Source organism: Sus scrofa, chromosome 2 (assembly GCF_054392235.1).
Source record: "Sus scrofa isolate SSC_HxYL_T2T_F1_AM1 chromosome 2, Sscrofa_HxYL_maternal_Yorkshire_Landrace_v2.0, whole genome shotgun sequence".
Lineage (NCBI taxonomy): Eukaryota > Metazoa > Chordata > Mammalia > Artiodactyla > Suidae > Sus > Sus scrofa.
This window is the reverse complement of record NC_139384.1, coordinates 157,878,142-157,900,272: the sequence shown is the minus strand read 5'-3', so window position 1 is coordinate 157,900,272 and position 22,131 is coordinate 157,878,142. Positions and strand designations below refer to the sequence as shown.

The following is a 22,131-nucleotide window of genomic DNA, read 5'->3' as shown; positions in this document are numbered from 1 at the left end:
TTAGAGCTACAGCTGCCAGCCTACACCACAGCCTCAGCAACATGGGTTCCAAGCCATGTCTGTGACCTACACCATAGCTCATGGCAACGCCAGATCTTTAACCTACTGAGCAAGGCCAGGGATTGAACCCACAGCCTCATGGATACTAGTCATGTTCTTAATCTATTGTTCCATAACTGGAACTCCCCATCTGAGTTTCCTCATTCTTTGTTTGTTTAGTTTGTGTTTTTTAGGGCCACACTCTTGGCATATGGAATTTCCCAGGCTAGGGGTTGAATCAAAGCTGCAGCTGCCAGCCTACACCACAGCAGTGTCTGATCTGAGTCTCATCTACAACCTACACCACAGTGCACGGCAATGCTGGATCCTTAACCCACTGAGCAAAGCCAGGGGTAGAACTTACATCCTCATGGTTGCTGGTAGGATTTGTCACCACTGAGCCATAATGGGAACTCCTCTTCTCTCTTTTTTACAGCAATCTAATTTTCCATTGCAAGAATGTCCTATAATTTATTTTGACCCTTATTAATGATTTTTAAAAATATTTTAGGATGAAAGATTTTGGCTAAAAGTTAAATTTTGGTAGTAGAAAATGTAGAAGAATCTTCTTTTAGAACTTAGAAAATATGTATTTGTACACATTAGGTATCAATGTGTGTTTTCATCCATTAAAATATCATAATATTTTGCTACCTCTAAATGAGGCTGAGATGTTGATAGGGGTATCTTTCCCCAGTTTATCATTTTTTTTCACTCTGCCTCATTAAACATTACTTTATCTCATTAATGCAACATGCCTAAGAAGAAATACATATTGATATTAAGTGTATGCAGATGAATACAGAAAATTCAGATATTTTTAACAACATCATTATGAATCCTACTTTTAGTGATCTTTATTTTTGCTGTCGATCCATGCAGTCCTTTAAAGCATTTGTTAGGTACCCAACTGAACACATCGTTGATATTCGGTAACCACATTTTCAAATCATTGGTTAATTTTTTTTTTTCCTTCTTCGAGGTATGCGCTTGGCTCTGGCTGATGCTGGTGACACTGTTGAAGATGCTAACTTTGTGGAAGCCATGGCAGATGCAGGTGTTCTCCGTCTGTACACCTGGGTAGAATGGGTGAAAGAAATGGTTGCCAACTGGGATAGCCTAAGAAGTGGTCCTGCCAACACCTTCAATGATAGAGTTTTTGCCAGGTAATCCATGAGCCCAGCCACTTTGTACTTAGTCCTTGAATATTTTTAAATTTTCTTTTTCTCTTAAATATTAATAATAGCTACTCTTTATTGAAAGCTTACTTATACCACACACTGTAGTATGTAATGTGCATCCATTATATGATTTTAGCCTCATAGCAAAAAAGATACCATTAACTCTGTTTTATAGTTAAAGAAGTAGAAGCTCAGAAAAATTAAGTATTTCATTACATGCCTCAAAGCCAGTAATTTCATACTGGGGACATGAATTTGTTTCTGTCTCTCTCCAAGGCCCATCCTCATAAACATTTTACCGTGCTGTCTTGCATTAGAAGAGGGCAGAATTGTTGAAGGAAATGTAGGTTAAAAGAAAAGAAGTGTCTTGGGAGTTCCTCTCGTGGCTCAGCAGTTAACGAACCTGAGTAGCAACCGTGAGGATGCGGGTTTGATCCCTGCCCTTGCTCAGTGAGTTAAGGATCCAGCGTTGCCGTGAGCTGTGGTGTAGGTTGCAGATGCTCCTGGATCCATCGTTGCTGTGGCTGTGGTGTAGGCCAGCGGCTATAGCTCCAATTCAATCCATAGCCTGGGAACGTCCATATACTGTGAATGTGGCCCTAAAAGACCAAAAAAAAAAGAAAGAAAAGAATAGTTTCAACAGAACACCGTAAACCAACTATAATGGAAAAAATAAAAATCATTAAAAAAAAAAAAAATTGTCTTTTTTTTTTTTTTCCTCCTTCGAAAGGTATTTCTCAGTCTCTGTATCAGGAACCATCCTAAGCACTGGTATTACAAAGAAGAATAAGACTTGATCCTTCACACTTATCCAGCCAGATTTTAAGTGTGATAGTAGAGACAGAGGGAAGTAGAGGGGGTGGCAGCGCGTTCTGGGTTTCTTGAAAAATAAACAGAATTTTTGAAGCAGAGTATGGGAGCGCAGAAGTAGATCAAACAAATTGGGGCCATATTAGGCCAAATTATGAAGGGTCTGAGGTAGCATAAGGAGTTTTTTTAAACCCAGTTTCAGTTTTTTAAAATGCAATAATTAAACCTGACTACAGCCTTAGTAAAACTCTTTTCATACTGCATTTTGGACTTCATAATGAAATTTCAATCTTTTTTTTTTTTTCCTTTTTAAGGCCATACTCATGACATATGGAGGTTCCCAGGCTAGGGGTCAAATCAGAGCTGTAGCTGCTGGCCTACAGCACAGCCACAGCAATGCCAGATCTGAGTCGCATCTGCGACTTACGCCGCAGGTCATATCACTGCTGGATCCTTAACCAACTGAGTGAGGCAAGGAATTGAACATGCGTCCTCATGGCTACTACTCAGCTTCGTTACTGCTGAACCACGATGGGAACTCCTCCATCAAGGAATTTTTAAACAAGCATTCATTAACTGTGTTGTCATAAATAGGAGCCCTAAGCAGTGTCCAGTGACAGTACTCGAGTGGGTAGACAGTGGAAGACCACAGCAGTCAGGTTTTGTTTGTTTGTTTTTTGTCTTTTGGTCTTTTTCAGGGCTGCACCCGGAGCATATGGAGGTTCCCAGGCTAGGTGTCCAATCGGAGCTACAGTTGCCAGCCTACACCACAGCCAGAAGAACACCAGATCCGAGCCACATCTGTGACCTACACCACAGCTCATGGTAACTCCGGATCCTTAACCCACTGAGCGAGGCCAGGAATCAAACCCGAAACCTCATGGTTCCTGGTCAGATTGTTTCCGCTGCACCACAACGGGAACTCCCCGCAGCAGTCAGTTTTAAGGAACACCAAGATGGTTTTGTGGTTTAGCAGTCTTAAATGGTTTAAGACATTGTTACATTTTACTGTTTATTAGTATACGGGGAAGTTTTTTATGCCTATATATACTTGCCTTTAAACTCAGTTACCTTTTTTCTCTGTTCAATAGTGAAATGAATGCAGGAATTATAAAAACAGATCAAAACTATGAAAAGATGATGTTTAAAGAAGCTTTGAAAACAGGGTTTTTTGAGTTTCAGGTAGGCTCTTAATTCTTTAGTAGCTATAAAATATAGCAGTGTGAATGTTATATATTTCATCCTTCTTTTCCTCCTGCTGTAACATAATAACTCTTCTTAAGTGAAGACTGAAAATTTGTAAATTCTTCAGTAGATTGTGATTTTAAAGTTTTCTTTGATGCTTCTTCTGTTTTGTCCCTTTAATGTAAGTAATTCTGTTCTAGTTGAGCTATGAGTTAATCAAGAGGTTAAATCTAAAAATTGGTTGTTTTCCGGGAAAACATTTTAGAATTGATTTAAGAAAAAGCATAATTGTTAACTAATTGCCATTAGTTTGGAAGCAAACACTTTCTGAGATTTTCCATAAGGTGTCACTATTTCCTCAAGTTTGGCAGTTCCAGTGCTTTAAGTGAAAATGTAGCTTTCCTCAGTCAGTTTTCTAAAATACCACATTGGGATTTATGCAACTTGGTTCTCAGAGATGTGGTTAAATAAAGATAAGTGATGAGCATAGCAATGTGTCATATTTATAGCCTTTTTGATATGTAGTAATATATGCTACTAAGGGCATTTACCCTTTAAATACAGTTTAAATTGTTCAGCTTTTATGTCTATTGCAAAATGTCTTTTTCAGATATTTTTTTCTTGAGAATCAGTATGAAATTGAAATATCCATTTGTTAAGATTGATGTACATTTTTTTGCTGAAAAATATGTCTCATTGTACATTTATTTGATCTTTGAATTGAAAAAGATTTTCTAATCATAAAAACAACACAAAGGAGCAATAAAAAAATCTGAATTTGCCAACATAAATAAGAAAATCACAACTGAAATCATCTTAGAAATACATAGTTTATTGGAAGAAATTTATTTATAGTCTGTATTTCAGGATTTTGACAAGCCCATCAAACAAATACAAACAGGGGAGTTCCTGCTGTGGCGCAGTGGGGTCGGCAGTGTCTCGTGGCTCCAGGATGCAGTTTCAATCCCCAGCCCGGCACAGTGGGTCAAAGGATCCAGCACTGCTGCACCTGCAGCATAGATCACAAGTGTGGCTCAGATCTGATCCCTGGCCTGGGAACACCATATGCCCTGGGGTGGCCAAAAAAACCCAAATGGGGAGTTCCCATGTGGCTCAGCTGGTTAAGGATCCGGCATTGTCACTGCTGTGCTTCTGGTCGCTGCCATGGCGTGGGTTTGATCCCTGGCCTGGGAACTTCCGCATGACCCAAGTGTGGCAAAAAACCAAAAACAAATGGTCCAGAAAAATAACCGAAGGACATGAACAAAGAGTGCCCCCCAAAAGAATCCTAAGTGGCCAAGAAATACTGAAAAAGAAATCCTCAACAGCAGAGATCCTCAAAGATATATATATTTAAACAATGTATTGTTATTTACCTAAGGATTGATACACACTTATTTTTAGGTTGTGAAAAATAAAACCTTTACAGAAATTCATTATGGAATTTCAAAAAACTGAATACTTTTAATTTTGTTTTAAAAAAAGTAGAAGGAGAGAAATGATAAAAAATTCCAAATTTTATAGGCTGCGAAGGATAAGTATCGTGAGTTGGCCATAGAAGGGATGCACCGAGATCTCGTGTTCCGGTTTATTGAGGTTCAGACACTCCTCTTGGCTCCATTCTGTCCACATTTGTGTGAGCACATCTGGACCCTCCTGGGAAAGGTAGCTTTATGCATTTAAGATGTTATGGATGGTTTTGATTTTGGCCTCATTAAATAAATGTTGTAATAGTGTTACTTAAGAGAAAAAGCCTGAAATGAATAATTCAAGAATAATGTTGGGTTCATCATCTCATAATTATTACAGCAGCTTAAACTGAGGGTACCTGTTTTTCAGATGATACATCTTTTATATGCATATGTATATATATATATATACATATCTCCCCAGTATTTTTTAAAAAACATGTTACTTTGTGCATGTTTTTATCACCTAATTCCTGTTAGGAAACATTGTAATACATTTGAGTACACGTATAACTAATACTGTTTTTCAGTTGTTTGTTAGGTGAAAATATTGAGAAAGGTATAATAACTGTTATGAACTGCTTATGAACAAAGATAGAAGTTATATTTGCATAAATATTCTTGTTTTATATAAAATTCCTGGCATATATAGTGCTGCATATTCAGGGATATTATATTAGCATTCTTACTGTGAAGATAAATTTAGTTATTTCTCCCAGGCCTGCAGATAAACAGATTGGCTGGTTTAATAACTCCTTTCTAGCCTTATTAGCCAGGCTCTTTTGTAGTATTCAGTGCATGAACAATGCAGAAATGTGCTCATGATGTATATATCGAATAGCCATACTTTCAGTATTGGATATATTAATAGGATAAAAGCTGAGAGTGAGCGTAATTTATATAATAATGATTAAATTTAGGCAAATTAGCATTACATAATTTTCTTTGAAAGTGAGCATATGTGTGTGGGTATTAATATGCTTGTACAAATGGATGCTAATTAACAATGTAGAGGCAGACTTCACAGCTTGAATTCTAGGGAACATTAGATCAGGGGCTGTGGAAGTGTGTTATGGGTTGAACTTTGAGTGCAAATTACAGATGGAAGCCTTGCTATGCAACTAACCAAGAATCATAAAATTGTGTTGTCTAATGTCATGGGACCTTTTCTTTTCGTTTTTTATTTTGAAAGCCTGACTCAATTATGAATGCTTCATGGCCTGTAGCAGGCCCTGTGGATGAAAGCTTGATACGTTCCTCACAGTATCTCATGGAAGTAGCACATGACCTTAGACTGAGACTCAAGAACTATATGACGCCAGCTAAAGGGAAGGTGAAGTCATTTTTTTTAAAAGGTCATTCCTTAAAAGGTATCGATCAAATCACATTTAATGGTATTGAAAATAAAGACAACTTTCATTAAAATATCTGGGACTGTTTTCATTACGCATGTAGTTCTGTAGCATATATATGCATTTTTAATGTTAAAGACAGCAGTAGTCTCTACTGGGAGGAGGTCTTTTTCATTTTTGATATATATGAACGTGATTAACTTTTTTTCCTGCCCTGTAGAAGCCTGACAAGCAGCCCCCTCAGAAGCCCTCACATTGCACCATCTACGTGGCAAAGGACTATCCTTCTTGGCAGCACGTCACTCTGTCGGTTCTACGGAGTCACTTTGAGGTGATGCTCTCAAGTGGTCTTTCCTCCTCAACAGTGTTGTGGACGGCCTGTGCTGTTTTTGACTTTAGGGTGTCAGCAGTGTCTTCGGGAGGAAAAACAGGCAGCTTTGTTTAATTACCTTCAGGCATGGGGTGCCCTTGGTGGCTCTTAAATGGGTGCCGAGGGAAAAGTGTTTTTCATCATTTCTGAAACTTTCATATAAATTGCTGGATCTGGTTGTATGTAATAAAAAGGCATGGGACTTTTTCTTTCTTTTTTTTTTTTTTCTTCTTTGCTTTTTAGGGCCAAACCCATGGCATATGGAAGTTCCCAGGCTAGTGACCGAATCAGAGCTACAGCTACCAGCCTATACCACTGCCATAGCAACGCCAGATCCGAGCCATGTCTGCAGTCTATGCCACAGCAATGCTATATCCTTAACCCACTGAGCAAGGCCAGGAATCGAACCCAAATCCTTATGGATACTCATCAAATTTGTTTACGCTGAACCACAGCGGAAACTCCTGGCATGGGACTTTTTCATATGTGTGGTTAAAATTATGAAACAAAAGGACTGAGTTTGTCTTTTGGATTTGTTGTGACTTGGGCACTGGGATTCATGAAGCTTTAACCTTCCTTGTGTTTGAAAATATTTAAATCTTGGCTCTTGAGTAATTTAAAAGAAAATGTCCAATTTGATAATTACTCATAATTATATATAATATATATATGTATAATATAGAAATGGACAGTTTGTTGTTTTTTTTTGACTGTCAAGTATTTAGCTATTAAGTATGATAATTGTATTTCAAGGAAACTCAGTATTTAAACTTAGTTCTAGATTTTCCTAAAGAAAAAAATTTACTGACCTTTTCCCTCTCACATTCAAAAATATGAAAACAAAGTATATGGTGTGGAATTTTTGCTCAGCTTATAAGGTATAATTATTGGTGGACAGAACTGTTAAGGTGCATTTGAAAAAAAGGAGAGAGGAGTTCCCGTCGTGGTGCAGTGGTTAACGAATCCGACTAGGAACCATGAGGTTGTGGGTTCGGTCCCTGCCCTTGCTCAGTGGGTTAACGATCTGGCGTTGCCGTGAGCTGTGGTGTAGGTTGCAGACGCGGCTCAGATCCTGAGTTGCTGTGGCTCTGGCGTAGGCGGGAGGCTACAGCTCCGATTAGACCCCTAGCCTGGGAACCTCCATATGCCTCGGGAGCGGCCCAAGAAATGGCAAAAAGCCAAAAAAAAAAAAAAAAATTAAATAAAAAGAAAAAAAGGAGAGAGATAAAAGTAGGGATTATGGCCAAAGCATAAGGTGAAATATAAAGGAAAAATCCTTAGCTGATTTTCTAGATCTTTTTTTTTTTTTGTCTTTTGTCTTTTTGTTGTTGTTGCTATTTCTTGGGCCGCTCCCGCAGCATATGGAGGTTCCCAGGCTAGGGGTTGAATCGGAGCTGTAGCCACCAGCCTACGCCAGAGCCACAGCAACGCGGGATCCGAGCCGCGTCTGCAACCTACACCACAGCTCACGGCAACGCCAGATTGTTAACCCACTGAGCAAGGGCAGGGACCGAACCCGCAACCTCATGGTTGCTAGTCGGATTCATTAACCACTGCGCTACGACGGGAACTCCTGATTTTCTAGATCTTTATTGAATTTGTACCTTAATACTTTTCATAGAAAATTAAGAAATGCTCAGAGAAACATTTATGTTTGTAAGAGTTGATGGAAAGAAAATATTTTTGTGTTCCATGTAAACCTATTTTTGTGGAGAACTACATCCTCCTTTGTAATAGAGAAAGAATGTAGCCTTTAGAATCTGCTTGCACATTTTTGCCTTATGTTAAATAAAAGAGTAAAATTTACTTTGGTAGGTAGAAAAATGAAATTATGCCTCACTGGTGTACATAGTCATACCGGCATTTTCAAGGAAGCAGTGAAAGAAGTGAATTTGATGTGTGATACCGCAGGTATTAAAAAATTTATCACCGGAGTTCCCGTCGTGGCGCAGCAGAAGCGAATCCGACTAGGAACCATGAGGTTTCGGGTTTGATCCCTGGCCTCGCTCAGTGGGTTAAGGATCCGGTATTGCAGTGAGCTGTGGTGTAGGTTGCAGATTCGGCTTGGCTGTGGTGTAGGCTAGCAGCAACAGCTCCTATTAGACCCCTAGCCTGGGAACCTCCATATGCTGCGGGTGTGGCCCTAAAAAAGACAAAAGACAAAAAAAAAAAAATTCGTCACCCTATTCTTTTAGAAATTGTATTTTTACTTATATTCATTGACTATATAGTTTGAAAATAGTATTTTTTGGAATGACCAGCTTCAAAATTTTCATTTGTTTTCATCCATAAGAACTAAAAGAATGTCAGTTTATAATCAGGAAGAATGTTCTTTATGTTCATTATGCCCCTGTTTTGGAAACATAAGGAAAAGGAATATTTCCTACTCTCTCCTTTTCTCTCTCTTACGTATTTCATAGCAACATATTGGCAAGTGGAGAAAATATTTTTTCCTATGTACGTTAGTAAAGGTTAGAATTAAATAGATTATTGGCAATCTTACTATATGTTACTTTTTTAAAAGATTCATTCCCAACCCTTGCCTTTGGTGCAGTGTTTTTACAATAAGGAGAAAATAGGTCACCCAAAACTCAGAAAAGGTTGCTTGCTTTATTTCTCCTTTGTTGATTACAGGGCTGAATTTAAGTTTAGGTGGCACATTTGGGACTCTGTGCATATTAGTGATTATGATAAAGGTATTTATTTTTGAGTGGATAGAAATTATTTTTAACAGGCTGATACTAGGGATTCTTTTTTTCACATTTGTGCTAACAGTTTGTAAGGAAGTTAGAGTTCCCATCATGGCTCAATGGAAGCAAACTTGACTAGTATCCATGAGGATGCGGGTTCGATCCCTGGCCTTGCTCAGTGGGGTAAAGGATCTGGCATTGCTTTGAGTTGCAGTATAGGTTGCAGGTGTGGGTTGGATCCGGTGTTGCTGTGGCTGTGGTGTAGGCTGGCAGCTGCAGCTCCAATTCAACTCCTAGCCTGGGAACTTCCATAAAAAGACAAAAAAAAAAAAAAAAAAAAAAACCCAAAAAACAAAAACCCAAAAACCCACACAGTTGTAAGGAAGAGCATTCAAAAGCAGACATTATATACATCTTGTGTGATAGTTGTATAGTTTTCATTTTGATATGACTAATGAAATATTTTTAGGACTTTGAAGACAAGTAAGGTCTTTATAAGACCATTTTGTTTTATTACCAGATCAGAGCTAATACTTAAACCTGGATGGAGGTGTCCTTCCTGTAAGGAGAAATTAAATATTCAGCACAGTGCACCTGCTTTTCTCCTTTAGCCTAAAGAACATGTGTCCTTTGAATTTAGAGGAAATAGGAGAGTTCTTTCTGTATGACGCATTTACCTTCACTTCCCCAAGATGCTTGAGGCTGCACACTCATCTGCTCTTCTCTAGTAGGTTGTAGGGGCCCCCTTTCCCTATCGGCATATCTGTTATTCTACGTTATCTTTAAATTATTGTTTTTCCTATTCTTCCCCCTCCCTTTTATTTTAGACCAGTAGCGGAAAATTGCCTGATAACAAAGTGATTGCTAGTGAACTAGGCAATTTGCCAGAATTGAAGAAATACATGAAGAAAGTGATGCCGTTTGTCGCCATGATTAAGGTGAGTGGTGGACCTTGTGCAGCTGTGATTACATGGCTTCTGGTTAGATTGGGTCGTCGAAAGAAGGGGGAGCTTGGGCACCGTCTCCCTGAAAGAATCTGCTAAAAGAGCACTTTCCAGTCAGTAGTTGTAGATGAGAGATCAGACTTGAGGTTTACCCGTGGAATTGCCAAGTATGTGAAAATGTGTATTGTGGAAGAAAAATGGCTTTAGAAATACTGCACTAAATGATTCTCTTCGTATTCTCCCTTCCTCTCCCTTCCTCTCCTCCCTGTCAGTTTGCGGAGGAAACATCCTGCTTTGGCTTACATCAGGGTGTTTTTCCTAGATCCTGTTACTGGAACCAGGATTCCTTATTTGTGTGGGTTCAGCTTAGCAGGATAAGCATTGTGTATAGTGGTTAGATCAGGGTTTCTCAGCAATGGCCTTATTCATATTTTGGGCTGGATAGTTCTTTGTTGTGGGAGGCTGTCAGTGTTCTTAGGGCGTTTAGCGGTGTCTTTAGCTCTACCTACCAGATGCCAGTAGAATCTCTCCCTCCTCTACTCAAGTTGTGACAACCAAAAATGTCTCCAGACGTTGCCCTGATAGCAAAATCTCCTGATAGCAAAATCTGTCCACCATCCCCCCTCCTCCATTGAGAATCTCTGGGTTAGACTCTTAGTTTTCTTCGTATCCATAACTGGTCTGTTGGATTTCTTGACAAAGAGAAACAGAAAGAAGGCTGTATGTTGCTTAAGATCTTAGACTCTGGGCACAGACAAATCTTGGCCCAAATCTTGTTTATCTGTCACTTCTTAGTTTTGAGGCCTTAGGCAAATCACTGAAGTTTTTGGAGCCATGAGGGTTTTCATCTATGAAATGGGAACAGTAAGAGAACCTACCTTTTAAGGAGAGCTTTGAGGGTAAATGAAATAATACCTGTCAAAAAGTAGGCTTGGTAAAAATTGAAAAAAAAATTAATCAGTGTCTTCCAGCCTGCTAGATATTTAATAGTTATGTTTAGGTTAATTCTTTACTCTCTAGGCTACAGATTTCTCTCTGATAAGAGACCAAAACTCTTATCTTGTCCTGTGTTGGAGTAGACTCTATTCTTAGGAAAGCCTTTTAATGCTCCTGGAATCAGAGTCAACCATCTGAGTCTTACGGTGTTTCAGAAAGAGTTTATTTTCAGAAATAATTTAGAATTTTGGCTTGACCTACACAAATCAAGTTATATCATGTTTGCTGGTATGCTCATAATTCCTTGGTTCTCAGCCAGTGCCATTGGTCAGAATGTCAGGTCCATTGTCAGTATGGGGATTCAAGAAAATATCCTATTGTTGGTTGTGGAGACAGTTAATTTTGGTGACATGCTTTATAGAATCCAATGAAACTGATTTTAAGTAATGTTCGATTCAAGGGTTGGCTTTTTGGAAGAAACAGTGTTACATTTTTTGAGTGGTAAAATTTTTTTTTTTCAGTAATATTGGTGATTTTCCAGGCAAATTAGTGGTTTGAAACTTTGAAAAGTGTTCAATAAATCTGGGAATTAGAAAATGGTTTTCTGGCACTTTTTCATGGGAAAACAAACAACTTGGAGAGTAATGAGTATCAGGACTCGGGTCAGGTCACTTTCATGTAAGTGGAGCATGTTCTAGGCAGTTCGCTTTATGGCGCGTGTGAACTTAGGTCTTGAAGGTTGCATTTTGAGCAGCAAATATTTTGTTTCATGTTAAAATTAATTTTTTTTAATGTCACAGGATTATCTGAATACCTATAAAATCTGACTTTAAAAAAGAACTTTAAATTTATGGAAATTTTTGGGAGTTCTTGTTGTGGCTCAACAGATTACAAACCCAACTGGGGTCCATGGGGATGAGGTTTGATCCCTGGCCTTGCTCAGTAGTCAAGATCCAGTGTTGCCATGAGCTATGGTGTAGGTTGCACATGTGGCTCAGATCCTGCATTGCTGTGGTGTAGGCCGGCAGCTGTAGCTCCTGTTCAACTCCTAGCCTGGGAACCTCCCTATGCTGCAGGTGCAGCCCTAAAATTAAAAAAAAAAAATTTGTAGGAATTTTTTACTTGGTTATTAATAATTCAGTATTCTCTGAAATAGTTTTAAAGATGTGGTATCTTGAAAAAAATTTTTTTTCTTTTCTTTTTTCTTTCCTCTTTCGTTACATGAAAGAATATTTTCACGCATTTGTTTGATTCCTGGTCAAAGTAAATTGTTTGGGTTTGCATATTAAATAAACAGTGGTAAAGTATTTCTTATATAAATCAAAAACCTTGTCCTTCTAGTCTTTTCATTGCTGCCTTAATCTTATCATGCTTTAAATGATAATTACTTTCAGCTAGTAATTTCTTTAGCAACCAAACATAGATAAGGAAAACCATGAGTCCAGGGCCTTTCCTTTAACTGTTCAAATTTGAAGATTTTTATCACTTGAGAGAATGATTGCTTTTTCTACATACTCTTAACATGATTTTGTTTTTCAAAACTATTTTGGCTGTTAGGAAAATCTGGAGAAGACAGGCCCTCGTGTTCTGGATTTGCAATTAGAATTTGATGAACAGGCAGTACTCATGGAGAATATAGTCTATCTGACCAATTCCCTTGAGGTAAGAGGGGCCCAGGACTACACTAACTAGTTAATACAGCTCTTTGTTTTATAATAAACCTTTTTATAAACTTTTTCTGTGTTTAGTTCCTTTGTCAAATATGTTTTAAGAGTGAGAGGAGAGAATGGTGGGTATAGAAATTATAGGAAGAAAAAATGATAGATTTACAAGGAGATCCCACTGAATAGCATTGAGAACTATGTCTAGATACTCATGTTGCAACAGAAGAAATGGTGGGGGAAAAACTGTAATTGTAATGTATTCATGTAAGGATAACCTGACCCCCTTGCTGTACAGTGGGAAAATAAAATTAATAAAAAAAAAAAAAATGATCTCTTAGCTTATTTCACTTATCAGTTCTTCTGTACATAAAATGCTAACTGTACATGCTTGAATTTTCCCCTCAAAATTATCTTTAAAAAAATGAAAAGAGGCGTTATATTCAGCTGTTTTAAAAATCTCTCATGTTATGGGGCACTCCGAATTGCTTCTTTTACCCCCTCCCTTTAAGACCACAGATTCATAGAATTAGATTAATTATAATCTATGATTCATGATATATTATCATTGGTCCATACCTGGGCCTGTTTTTTTTGTCTTAGTAATACAACGGACATCCACGAATCTGCTATCCAGCTCAGGAACTGAATATTACTAATAGCTTTCGCATGATGGCGACGCTGTACCCATCCCAGCTTCCTTCCCCTGAACAATTTCATGTATAGATTCTAAAAATGCTGTCTCTCATTCAGCTTAGGCAGAAGGAAAGATACTTCTCTATAGAAAATCGTGTTAGAGGATTCAGAAGTGCTTCTGGTAATAATGAAGACGCTAAAGTAAACAAGTACAGGTTTAGTGTTTGAGTAAAATTGTTTTCTGAAACGAGGGGAGAGGTAAGCATTTCTAAGTAGGCATTTTATGTCATGTAATTATAAATGTGTTAATAAGTTAAAAATTAGTAGACATCTATTTCATGTGTATTTCTAAATGTTCATATGCATTCACAGAGGTCAAAAACTTGGATATTCTCTCAGAGACACTGGGAACACTTTATTTGGGATCATCTTATATTTAAGCATGTACACGTTGCTCCCTATCTGATTTCTTCCGTTTGTTTAAGTGGAAGCCTGTATTTATACTGATTTTTGTTTTCTCTTACAAAAGAGAAAAACATTTTTGTTTTACAGCAGAGAGATGGTAGATTTCCTTATAGAAAATAATAAATATGACTGTATAGAAAACATACTGAGACATGTAAGATGAATTAAATAATTGATTCCAAGTTTCATGTAAGGTTTATATGGAAAATAATAAAATTGCAGAGACCATTTCTTACTTGCTGGAGAACCAGTTCTGCTCTTTGGAGAAATGAAGTAATGGTTAAGTTTAATCATATTAAGTGATGCTGATGACTTCCATTTTTTCCCCTCTGTTTAGCTAGAACGTATAGAAGTCAAGTTTGCCTCTGAAGCAGAAGATAAAGTCAGGGAAGACTGCTGTCCTGGGAAGCCACTTAATGTTTTTAGAACAGAAGTAAGTTGAATGAGTCTCACTGAATCATTGCATTTCCAAGCTAGAAGAGACTTTAGAGAGATCTTTACAGCTAAATTCATTTTTTTGGAGGGGCTACCACGTGGTATGTGGGTATGTGGAGCTCCGGGGCCAGGGATCAGAGCCACAGCCGAGAGCTAAGCTGGTTCTGCTGCAGTGCCAGATCCTTAACCTGCTGTGCCAGGCTGGGGATCAAACCCACGTCCCAGCACTCCCAAGGTGCTGCCGATCTCGTTGAACCACAGTGGGAACCCCTAAGCGCGCCCTTTAAAAGTGGAAGGAAGTGAGGTCCAGAGATGTTAAGTGATGAGTTTGGCTTTGGCCACATAGTTATTAGAAGTGGGGCTGGGTTTGAGATCCTCTCATTCCTTGTTTGGTGCAACCCTTATTTTTCCTAACTTTACTCCCGTGGTGGCATCAGATGTTATTTTTGGTTTTAAAAATAAAAACATGATTTTCAAAACCTGACTTGGAAAAAAAAAAGATAGTGAAAATTGAAAAGTGAGACTTTTTTAAACAGTGAAAAGGACCTTTCATGCTTCAGATTGAGTTTAGGTTTGATATTGTGAAGAGGGTTTGCTTCTGGCATAAATCAAGTTGATATATCATCTTACATTATGCTGGAAATGCTTTTTAAATTTCATATTTTTTGGCCATTCCTAGGTGAAGAAATAGGTTTTGGAGTTCTGGGAGTTTCTATTTATTTACTCTCAAAGAAGCCATTCAGAATGGCAGCACTTGACAGCTCCAGTGGAGTGCAATGTAGAGTCCATAAAATGCCCTGCTTTCTTGATAAGCACAGGACTTATATGTATCCTGCTATTTTACCACATTTAATTAAAAACCCAGCAAACAGAAAAAGGTACCATATTTGGGCCATAAAATCCTGTTCCCTATGCAGATAGGCTTATTTCAAGCTACTTTCAGGCATTCCATTAAGCTATTAGGTATTTAATTTTCATAAGGCTCAGATGACTTTTTCCACTTAAAATAATGAGCAGGGTATTTAACTATATAGCTTATATAATATGGGAGGTAGTACTGCATAAAACTGGGTTTATGCTCAGTAAATCCGAGGCTCTGCCTATTACTAGCTATGTGATCTTGGGCTACTTTGTTCATCTTTCTGGTTCTCAGCTTTTCGTCTATGAAGAGTTCTTAAAGAACTGCCTTGTAGGATATCGGAATAATGTCTATAAAGCACTTAGTATTATATCTGGTACACAGTAGGAATTCAATAAATGGTGGTAGTTGTAGAAGCGAAAATAAAATTATGGTGGAGTTCCTGTGGTGGCTCAGCGGAAACAAATCTGACTAGCATCCGTGAGGACGCAGGTTCAATCCCTGGCCTTGCTTAGTGTGTTAGGGATCTGGCGTTACCTTGAGCTGTGGTGTAGGTCACAGACACGGCTTGGATCCTGAGTTGCTGTGGCATAGGCCAACGGCTACAGCTCTGATTGGACCCCAAGCCTGGGAATCTCCATATGCCTGGAGTGTGGCCCTAAAAAAGAAAAAGAAAATATTGTTACTTATCTATTATCAGTATTGGTATATGCGCTTGATATATGTACTCATAGTCGTTTTTACCTAGGCATTTGGTTGTAAGCATGAGCTTTGTACATCTTTTCTTTCATATGTGAGTATCCCTTGGTCTTGATTTTAAAGTACCAGAAGTAAATCTGCCTTTCATTGGACGTTAAAAATCTTGCAGAAATTCCCCCTCCTTTGGTAGTATTCACGTTTGATTTCTTATAACAGTTGTTTTCTTTTTCTTCTAGCCTGGTGTGTTAGTTTCTCTAGTAAATCCTCAGCCATTTAGTGGCCACTTCTCAGCCAAAATTGAAATCCGGCAAGGAGATAATCGTGATTCTGTAATCAGGCGTTTAATGAAAGTGGACCGAGGAATCAAAGGTAAGTGGTTTCCCTGAAATGCACATTTGGCAGTGGCTTGTGTGATGGGTTCTAAGCAGAGGGGAGAAGGAAAAGTAACTGGCTCGCCTAGGGACCGCCTACAATGAGGAAAGAGGGTTGGGTCCAGAATCAGGACATCTATGTTCGTTCCTCTTTTTGGGGACATTGTGACAAGGCAGCTTGGTGACTTGGCCATGTCACTTAAGCTCTAAACTGATCTCCCTTTTAGTAAAATGAGGACATTGATTAGATATTTTGCCGGGATTTCATCCAGCTTTCAAATCGTAGCTAGTAATTTCTATCTCTTAGAGGTATTCAGAATTAAGGAACATGTTCCCTTAATAGTTCAAGTTAACCTGCCCAGCTGGGTCTGCTTCTGAGGAAGGAAGAGAAACAGAGTAAAAGTTATTAGTGTCTGCCATGTATCAGCCATTTAATGCTTTTACAACCCCGTACACCGAGGGTATTTTTCCCCTTTTGCACAAGATGAAATGGAGGTCAGAAAGGCCAAATAACTTGCAGTTTGTTCAGCCAGTAAATCCTGGAGCTAGATTTCGCATTCAGGCCTATTTGACTCCAAAGCTCTCTTGCTTTCTTTTAGACAATGTGCCTCTAGGTGACATATGTAAATAATCTTAATTTCTTAGCACAAGTAAATCTAGATCTTCTCTGATGAGAGCTGATATAATTTATAGTTTCTTTTTTTATCCCTCAGCTGGTCCTAAGCTGAGAAGAGTGTGAGGAGTGCTAGGCATCTCTATCACTTTTCTTCCAAATTTCGAAGACAAATTAATGTTGAGATTCTCTACTTTGCATGATCCCTCTGTTTTGATGGCAGTCAAGGGTCGATTGGGCCACATACCATTAGTATAAAAATTTTCTGAAAAAGTTTACAGGTCTGATATAGTGACTTGATTTATGGAGTTATATTCATAGTAACAATATTCCAGTAACGTAGAAGATTTGAAATAGCCCTTTGGAATTCATTTTACTGTGTATTTTTTGTTTTGTTGAAGTCATTCATGCAACTTCTGTTGCCACTTCTTGAAAGACTATCGAGTGTAGCGTATGTAGAGATAAGTGTGTATGTAGAAACCCCCTTTGTGGGTACAGGGGCTTTGGGGAGTCTGCAGAATACTGTCGCTTAGGTGGCTGCATCTAGCGGAGGAGTGGGAGACCAAGCTGTTGAAGAACTTAACTGAAGGAGAAACTGCCGAGTATAGTAACAGAGATGTAGGTAAAATTTACGGCACAGAAAGAGGCAAGGTTATTTTCAGCTGTAGTGACCAGGGATGCGTTTACAGCATAAGCATTGTCTGACTGCAGCCTCGAGAGTTACACCTGTGAGGTGAAGGGAAGGTGTTTATCTCACACCGATACTCGTTTCACTGTATACCAGCAGTGTATTAGGGCTACGGGTTTTTTTGTTCATAGATATTTTATTTTATTTTATTTTTTTTGTCTTTTTGCTATTTCTTGGGCCGCTCCCGCGGCATATGGAGGTTCCCAGATATTTTAAAAATTGTGATAAAATATATGTAAATAAGATTGGTCATTTTAGTCATTTTTAAGTGTGCCTTTCAGTGGTATTAAGTACGTTCACATTGATGTGCAGTCATCCCACTGTCCTTCTCTGGAACCTTTTCATCATCCCGAACTGAACTTGAGCCCATTGAATAATAACTCCTCATTCTGCCTCCCTCTGGTCTCTGGTAACTACTACTCTACTCTTTGTATTTGATTGTTCTTGGTAGCTCTCTAAGTGAAAACATATGATATTTGTCCTTTTGTATCTGTCTCATTTCATTTAACAAAATGTCTTCAAGGTTCATCCACGTTGTTGTGGGCATTTGTCACGATCCCTCAATAAACCAGGGCACCCTGTGGCATATAGAGATTCCTTGGCCAAGAATCAGATCCAAGCTGAGGTTGCAGCCTGTGCCCTGGCTGTGCAACACCTGATCCTCAGCCCCTTGTGCTGGACCGGGGATCAAACCTGCATCCCAGTGCCCCAGAGACACTGCCCATCCTGTTGCACCACAGCAGAAACTCCAAATCCAGCTCCCTTTTAAATATATCCAGATACAACACTGACTGGGTTCTTAAGAATTATACTGAATGTGTTTTCTATATCATGTCTTTTCTCACTGAGCCCCTGGCATAAGTCTTACGTCCTTTGTCATTCTATCTGTGAATAGTATTATTATAAAGTGCTTGAGGTTTGGTGTTAGTAGCTGCTGTGAGTTTTGAAAAGTAGAAATGTTAGGGGGAGTTTGCAGTTGATAGTCTACAGCAGAGCTCTAACCTTAAGACTTTTCCAAAAGCCCTCAGGATTCTTTGATATCTAAGGGGACTGAGTGTATTGAGTATATGAAATGGGGAAGGAGTGAAATTCAGTAACGTATTTCTCGGTCTGTTCTGCAATAGCCAGCAAGTCATCCAATTAGTGCCTGTTTTATTGAGGGTGATTATGATCTAGCTCCAGGGGGAACTGGGAACTAAAATCATCATTTCACTCCACAAAGGCCACTGAGCAGCTATTTGATGATAATGACTTTAAATCACTCATAGCCTATGCCACATATGAACTAATAACTTGGAGGTGAAAAGCTCCATTTCACATTATCAGTCCCTAGGGACTTTCAATCACTCTCATCTTTTCTTTAAGTGCCTTAAAACTTGTGTAGTTGCAGCCTAAATTTCAACATTTTCAGTGATAAGAGTTGTCTGGGATAAGAAAAGATAGTAAAATCACTAAGAAAGCTCCAAAAATTTTATTGGCAGTAATGCAGTACATGGTGAACCATCAAGGCAAATGTGTTCTGTCGCTTAGAGGTCTGGTTGGGTACTAAGGCTTCTTTGAAAGAGTTTGATTCAGAATTGCTTGGAATGATGAGGAATGTCTGTTTAGAGAGAGAAAGAGACAGAGGCAGATCTGCAGCGAAAGGCCTTGTGCACAAAATCTGCTGGCAGGATTTATCATTGCTTCTGTAAGAAAATAATTTGGGGAGTTCCCATTGCGGCTCAGTGGTAACGAACCTGACTGGTATCCATGAGGATGTGGGTTCGATCCCTGGCCTTGCCCACTGGATTAAGGATCTGGTGTTGCTGTGAGCTGTGTTGTAGGTCTCAGATGTGCCATAGACGTGGCGTTGCTATGGCATAGACTGGCAGCTGCAGCTCTGATTCAACCCCTAGCCTGGGAACTTCCATATGCCATGGGTGTGGCCCTAAAAAGCAAAAAAAAAAAAAAAAAAAAGAAGAAGAAAAGAAAAATGGTTTGGTATCTTCATTATGCATGTCGAATTGCATTAACTGTTAAAATGAATTGTATTCTTCCTTCAAAACAAGACCATGGCAGTCCTGAGGATTCTCTGCTCTTTTCCCATTTCCATCTCCAGGGCTTGTATCTGGGGTAGATTGTATGGCCTCTGTTTGCCTTCATGTTAGTTGCAGGTAATTACTCTGTAAGCCCCAAGATCCCTGCTGTAAACTTAAAGTCCTTTAGTCTCTTGTTTCCCAAGGAGGGTGCAATGCCTAGATAACTTATACTTCTAGCATAGCTGCCAGCTGCATTAATGTCTCCTTTTATCTTTTAAAAAATCTTAACCCTGTCATACTCTCAAGCCAACATTAGGGAGTGTAGCTTGTGGACCACCTAGCAATCTACTTTAGAAAGGAGTGGGGAGTAATTCAGAAAATATCTTCAGTTTCTGTGGACCAGGTTAAGCATAACTAACCATGCTACACTTCAAATGAACTCTAAACCCAGGATCATCGTTTCTAGTCATTTATTGTATTTTTCCACCATATAAAACAAAACCATTTGATGTTGAGGAGTCTCAGAATTACTGAAATAAATAAATTTCTTTTGGTCCCAGTTTTTGGCAGGATTGTTAGATCATAAATTTGTTCAAGGGACAAGTGCTTTCTTTGCCAAGAGGCATCTTAGCAACTTGTACAAGAGCAGATCACAAAAAACTCAGGCAGGGGGAGGGTTGGAGCCCGGCCAAAAGCTCAGAATTCTGAAATCTCTGCCCTTTCCCCTTTTCTTCCCCTTCTCTCCTTGTCTCTCCTCAGCTTGTTAGTGCACTTCCATCCTTTGAGCAAAACAAGAAACTGGTAATGCTGTTTCTTAGAGTAGTAATTCTTTCTCCAAAAGTGTCTTCCAAAAAAAGCAACAACTCTTGTACTTTTAAATATTCCAGGAAGCAAGACAAAAAAGAGAAACAAGTTTTAAGCCTTTTGATGTTTTGAAAAATGGTTAATTAAAGCATTTTAAAAGTGATTTGAAAGACCATATAGGGGAATGCTCAAAAATATGCTCAATCTCTCCCCTTGGCTTATAATTCCAGGAGGTGTGTTATAGAATTGCTGCTAGTCTTTGATCTGGGGAGAAGTTGACAGGGGATGAAGATTGGTTAGCTTTGGCTTTGCCTTTTTGAGATTGGGTTCTATTTAATAATCTGATGAAAAAATTTTAAAGATACAGCAGCCAGTGTGTTTAAAACATGAATTACCAGACTCAGGCATGGGTTTGAGTCAAAAACTGTAATTAAATGTTCATCTTGTAATCTCTTTTGCTGTAGACCTTTCCAAAGTAAAACTGATGAGATTTGATGATCCGCTCCTGGGGCCTCGGCGAGTTCCTGTGCTGGGAAAAGAGCACACTGAGAAGACCCCCATTTCTGAGCAGGCTGTTTTCCACGTGGACCTTACGAGCAAAAAAGTTCATCTTACTGAAAATGGGCTACGGGCAGATATTGGTGATACAATGATCTATCTGGTTCATTAAACTCACGCACATGGAGATTTTTCCTGTTTTCTGGGGATATTACTGCTCTGATTGTACCTATAGATTGGCTACGAGAACCTTAGGCTGGACCAAAAGAGATTTCATTTCTAACTACCAAATTCTGCATGTAATCATAATTATACATGTCATCTTGAATTCCTGGACCTAATAAATTTTTTTCATTCTTGAGGCCTCAAAGGGAAATAATGTAGTATTCTTTGTTTTTAGTTTTTAACAAATTATTGCTGTTTCTCAGAAGCTTCTAGTATTTCAGATTAACACAGAAGTGTCATTATGCTTCTTATATGAGGTGTACTTTTTACAATTGATGAAAGCTAAGAAGTATCTAATAACTTTTATATTTATTATGGAGTTAGCTGGTTTTCCTTTCTTTTTTCTTGTCTTTTTAGGGCTGCACCCATGACATGTGGAAGTTCCCAGGCTGGGGGTCAAATTAGAGCTGTGGCTGCTGGCCTACTCCACAGCCATAGCAACTCAGAATCTGAGCCTCATCTGAGAACCCACTCCACAGCTAATGGCAGCACCAGATACTTAACCTACTGAGCAGGGCCAGGAATCAAACCTGCATCCTCATGGATCCTACTTAGATTCGTTACTGCTGAGCCATGATGGGAATTCCTCTTTTTTTTTTTTTTTTTGTCTTTTGTCTTTTGTCTTTTTAGGGCTGCACCCACAACATACAGAGGTTCCCAGGCTAGGGGTTGAATTGGAGCTATAGCTGCCAGCCTGCGCCGCAGCCACAGCCACAGTAACTTGGGATCTGAGCCACCTCTGTAACCTACACCACAGCTCATGGCAAAGCTGGATCCTTAACCCACTGAGCAAGGCCAAGGACTGAACCGGTGTCCTCATGGATCCTAGCTGGATTCATTAACCACTGAACTACAACAGGAACTCTATCCTCTTTTTTTTTTTTTAATGAAAAATTGAAATTTATTTTGAAATTTTTTTTCTGCTAAAATTTCAAATGTTTATTGTTTTCTTTAATAAAAAGGAAAGAGTGAGCTAGACAGCTACTTTTGCTTTTTTTTTTTAATGGCTGCACTCATGGCATATAGAGGTTCCCAGGCCAAGGATTGGAGCCAAACCACAGCTGCAGCAATGCTGAATCCTTTAACCCACTTTGCTGGGCCAGGGATTGAACCCACGTCTCCACAGAGACCAGAGCCCCTGCAATCAGATTCTTAACCCACTGCACCGTAGCTGAAACTCCTA

The 22,131-nt window shown here is 38.9% G+C and overlaps 1 protein-coding gene across 3 annotated transcripts in view; it reads left to right on the top strand.

The window, feature by feature from the left end:
- LARS1 (leucyl-tRNA synthetase 1) overlaps nucleotides 1-21,093 on the top strand; it is a 73,466-nt gene extending 52,373 nt beyond the window's left edge. For all 3 annotated transcript variants that reach the window (XM_021084961.2, XM_085014920.1, XM_085014919.1), the window contains exons 23-32: nucleotides 1,022-1,205; nucleotides 3,122-3,212; nucleotides 4,740-4,880; nucleotides 5,877-6,017; nucleotides 6,257-6,367; nucleotides 9,924-10,034; nucleotides 12,534-12,638; nucleotides 14,076-14,171; nucleotides 15,968-16,100; nucleotides 20,690-21,093. In XM_021084961.2, the coding sequence (XP_020940620.2) occupies nucleotides 1,022-1,205; nucleotides 3,122-3,212; nucleotides 4,740-4,880; nucleotides 5,877-6,017; nucleotides 6,257-6,367; nucleotides 9,924-10,034; nucleotides 12,534-12,638; nucleotides 14,076-14,171; nucleotides 15,968-16,100; nucleotides 20,690-20,895 (1,319 nt within the window). In that variant the 3' untranslated portion in view covers nucleotides 20,896-21,093. The remainder of the gene's footprint in view (nucleotides 1-1,021; nucleotides 1,206-3,121; nucleotides 3,213-4,739; nucleotides 4,881-5,876; nucleotides 6,018-6,256; nucleotides 6,368-9,923; nucleotides 10,035-12,533; nucleotides 12,639-14,075; nucleotides 14,172-15,967; nucleotides 16,101-20,689) is intronic.
- Nucleotides 21,094-22,131: the final 1,038 nt, after the last annotated feature.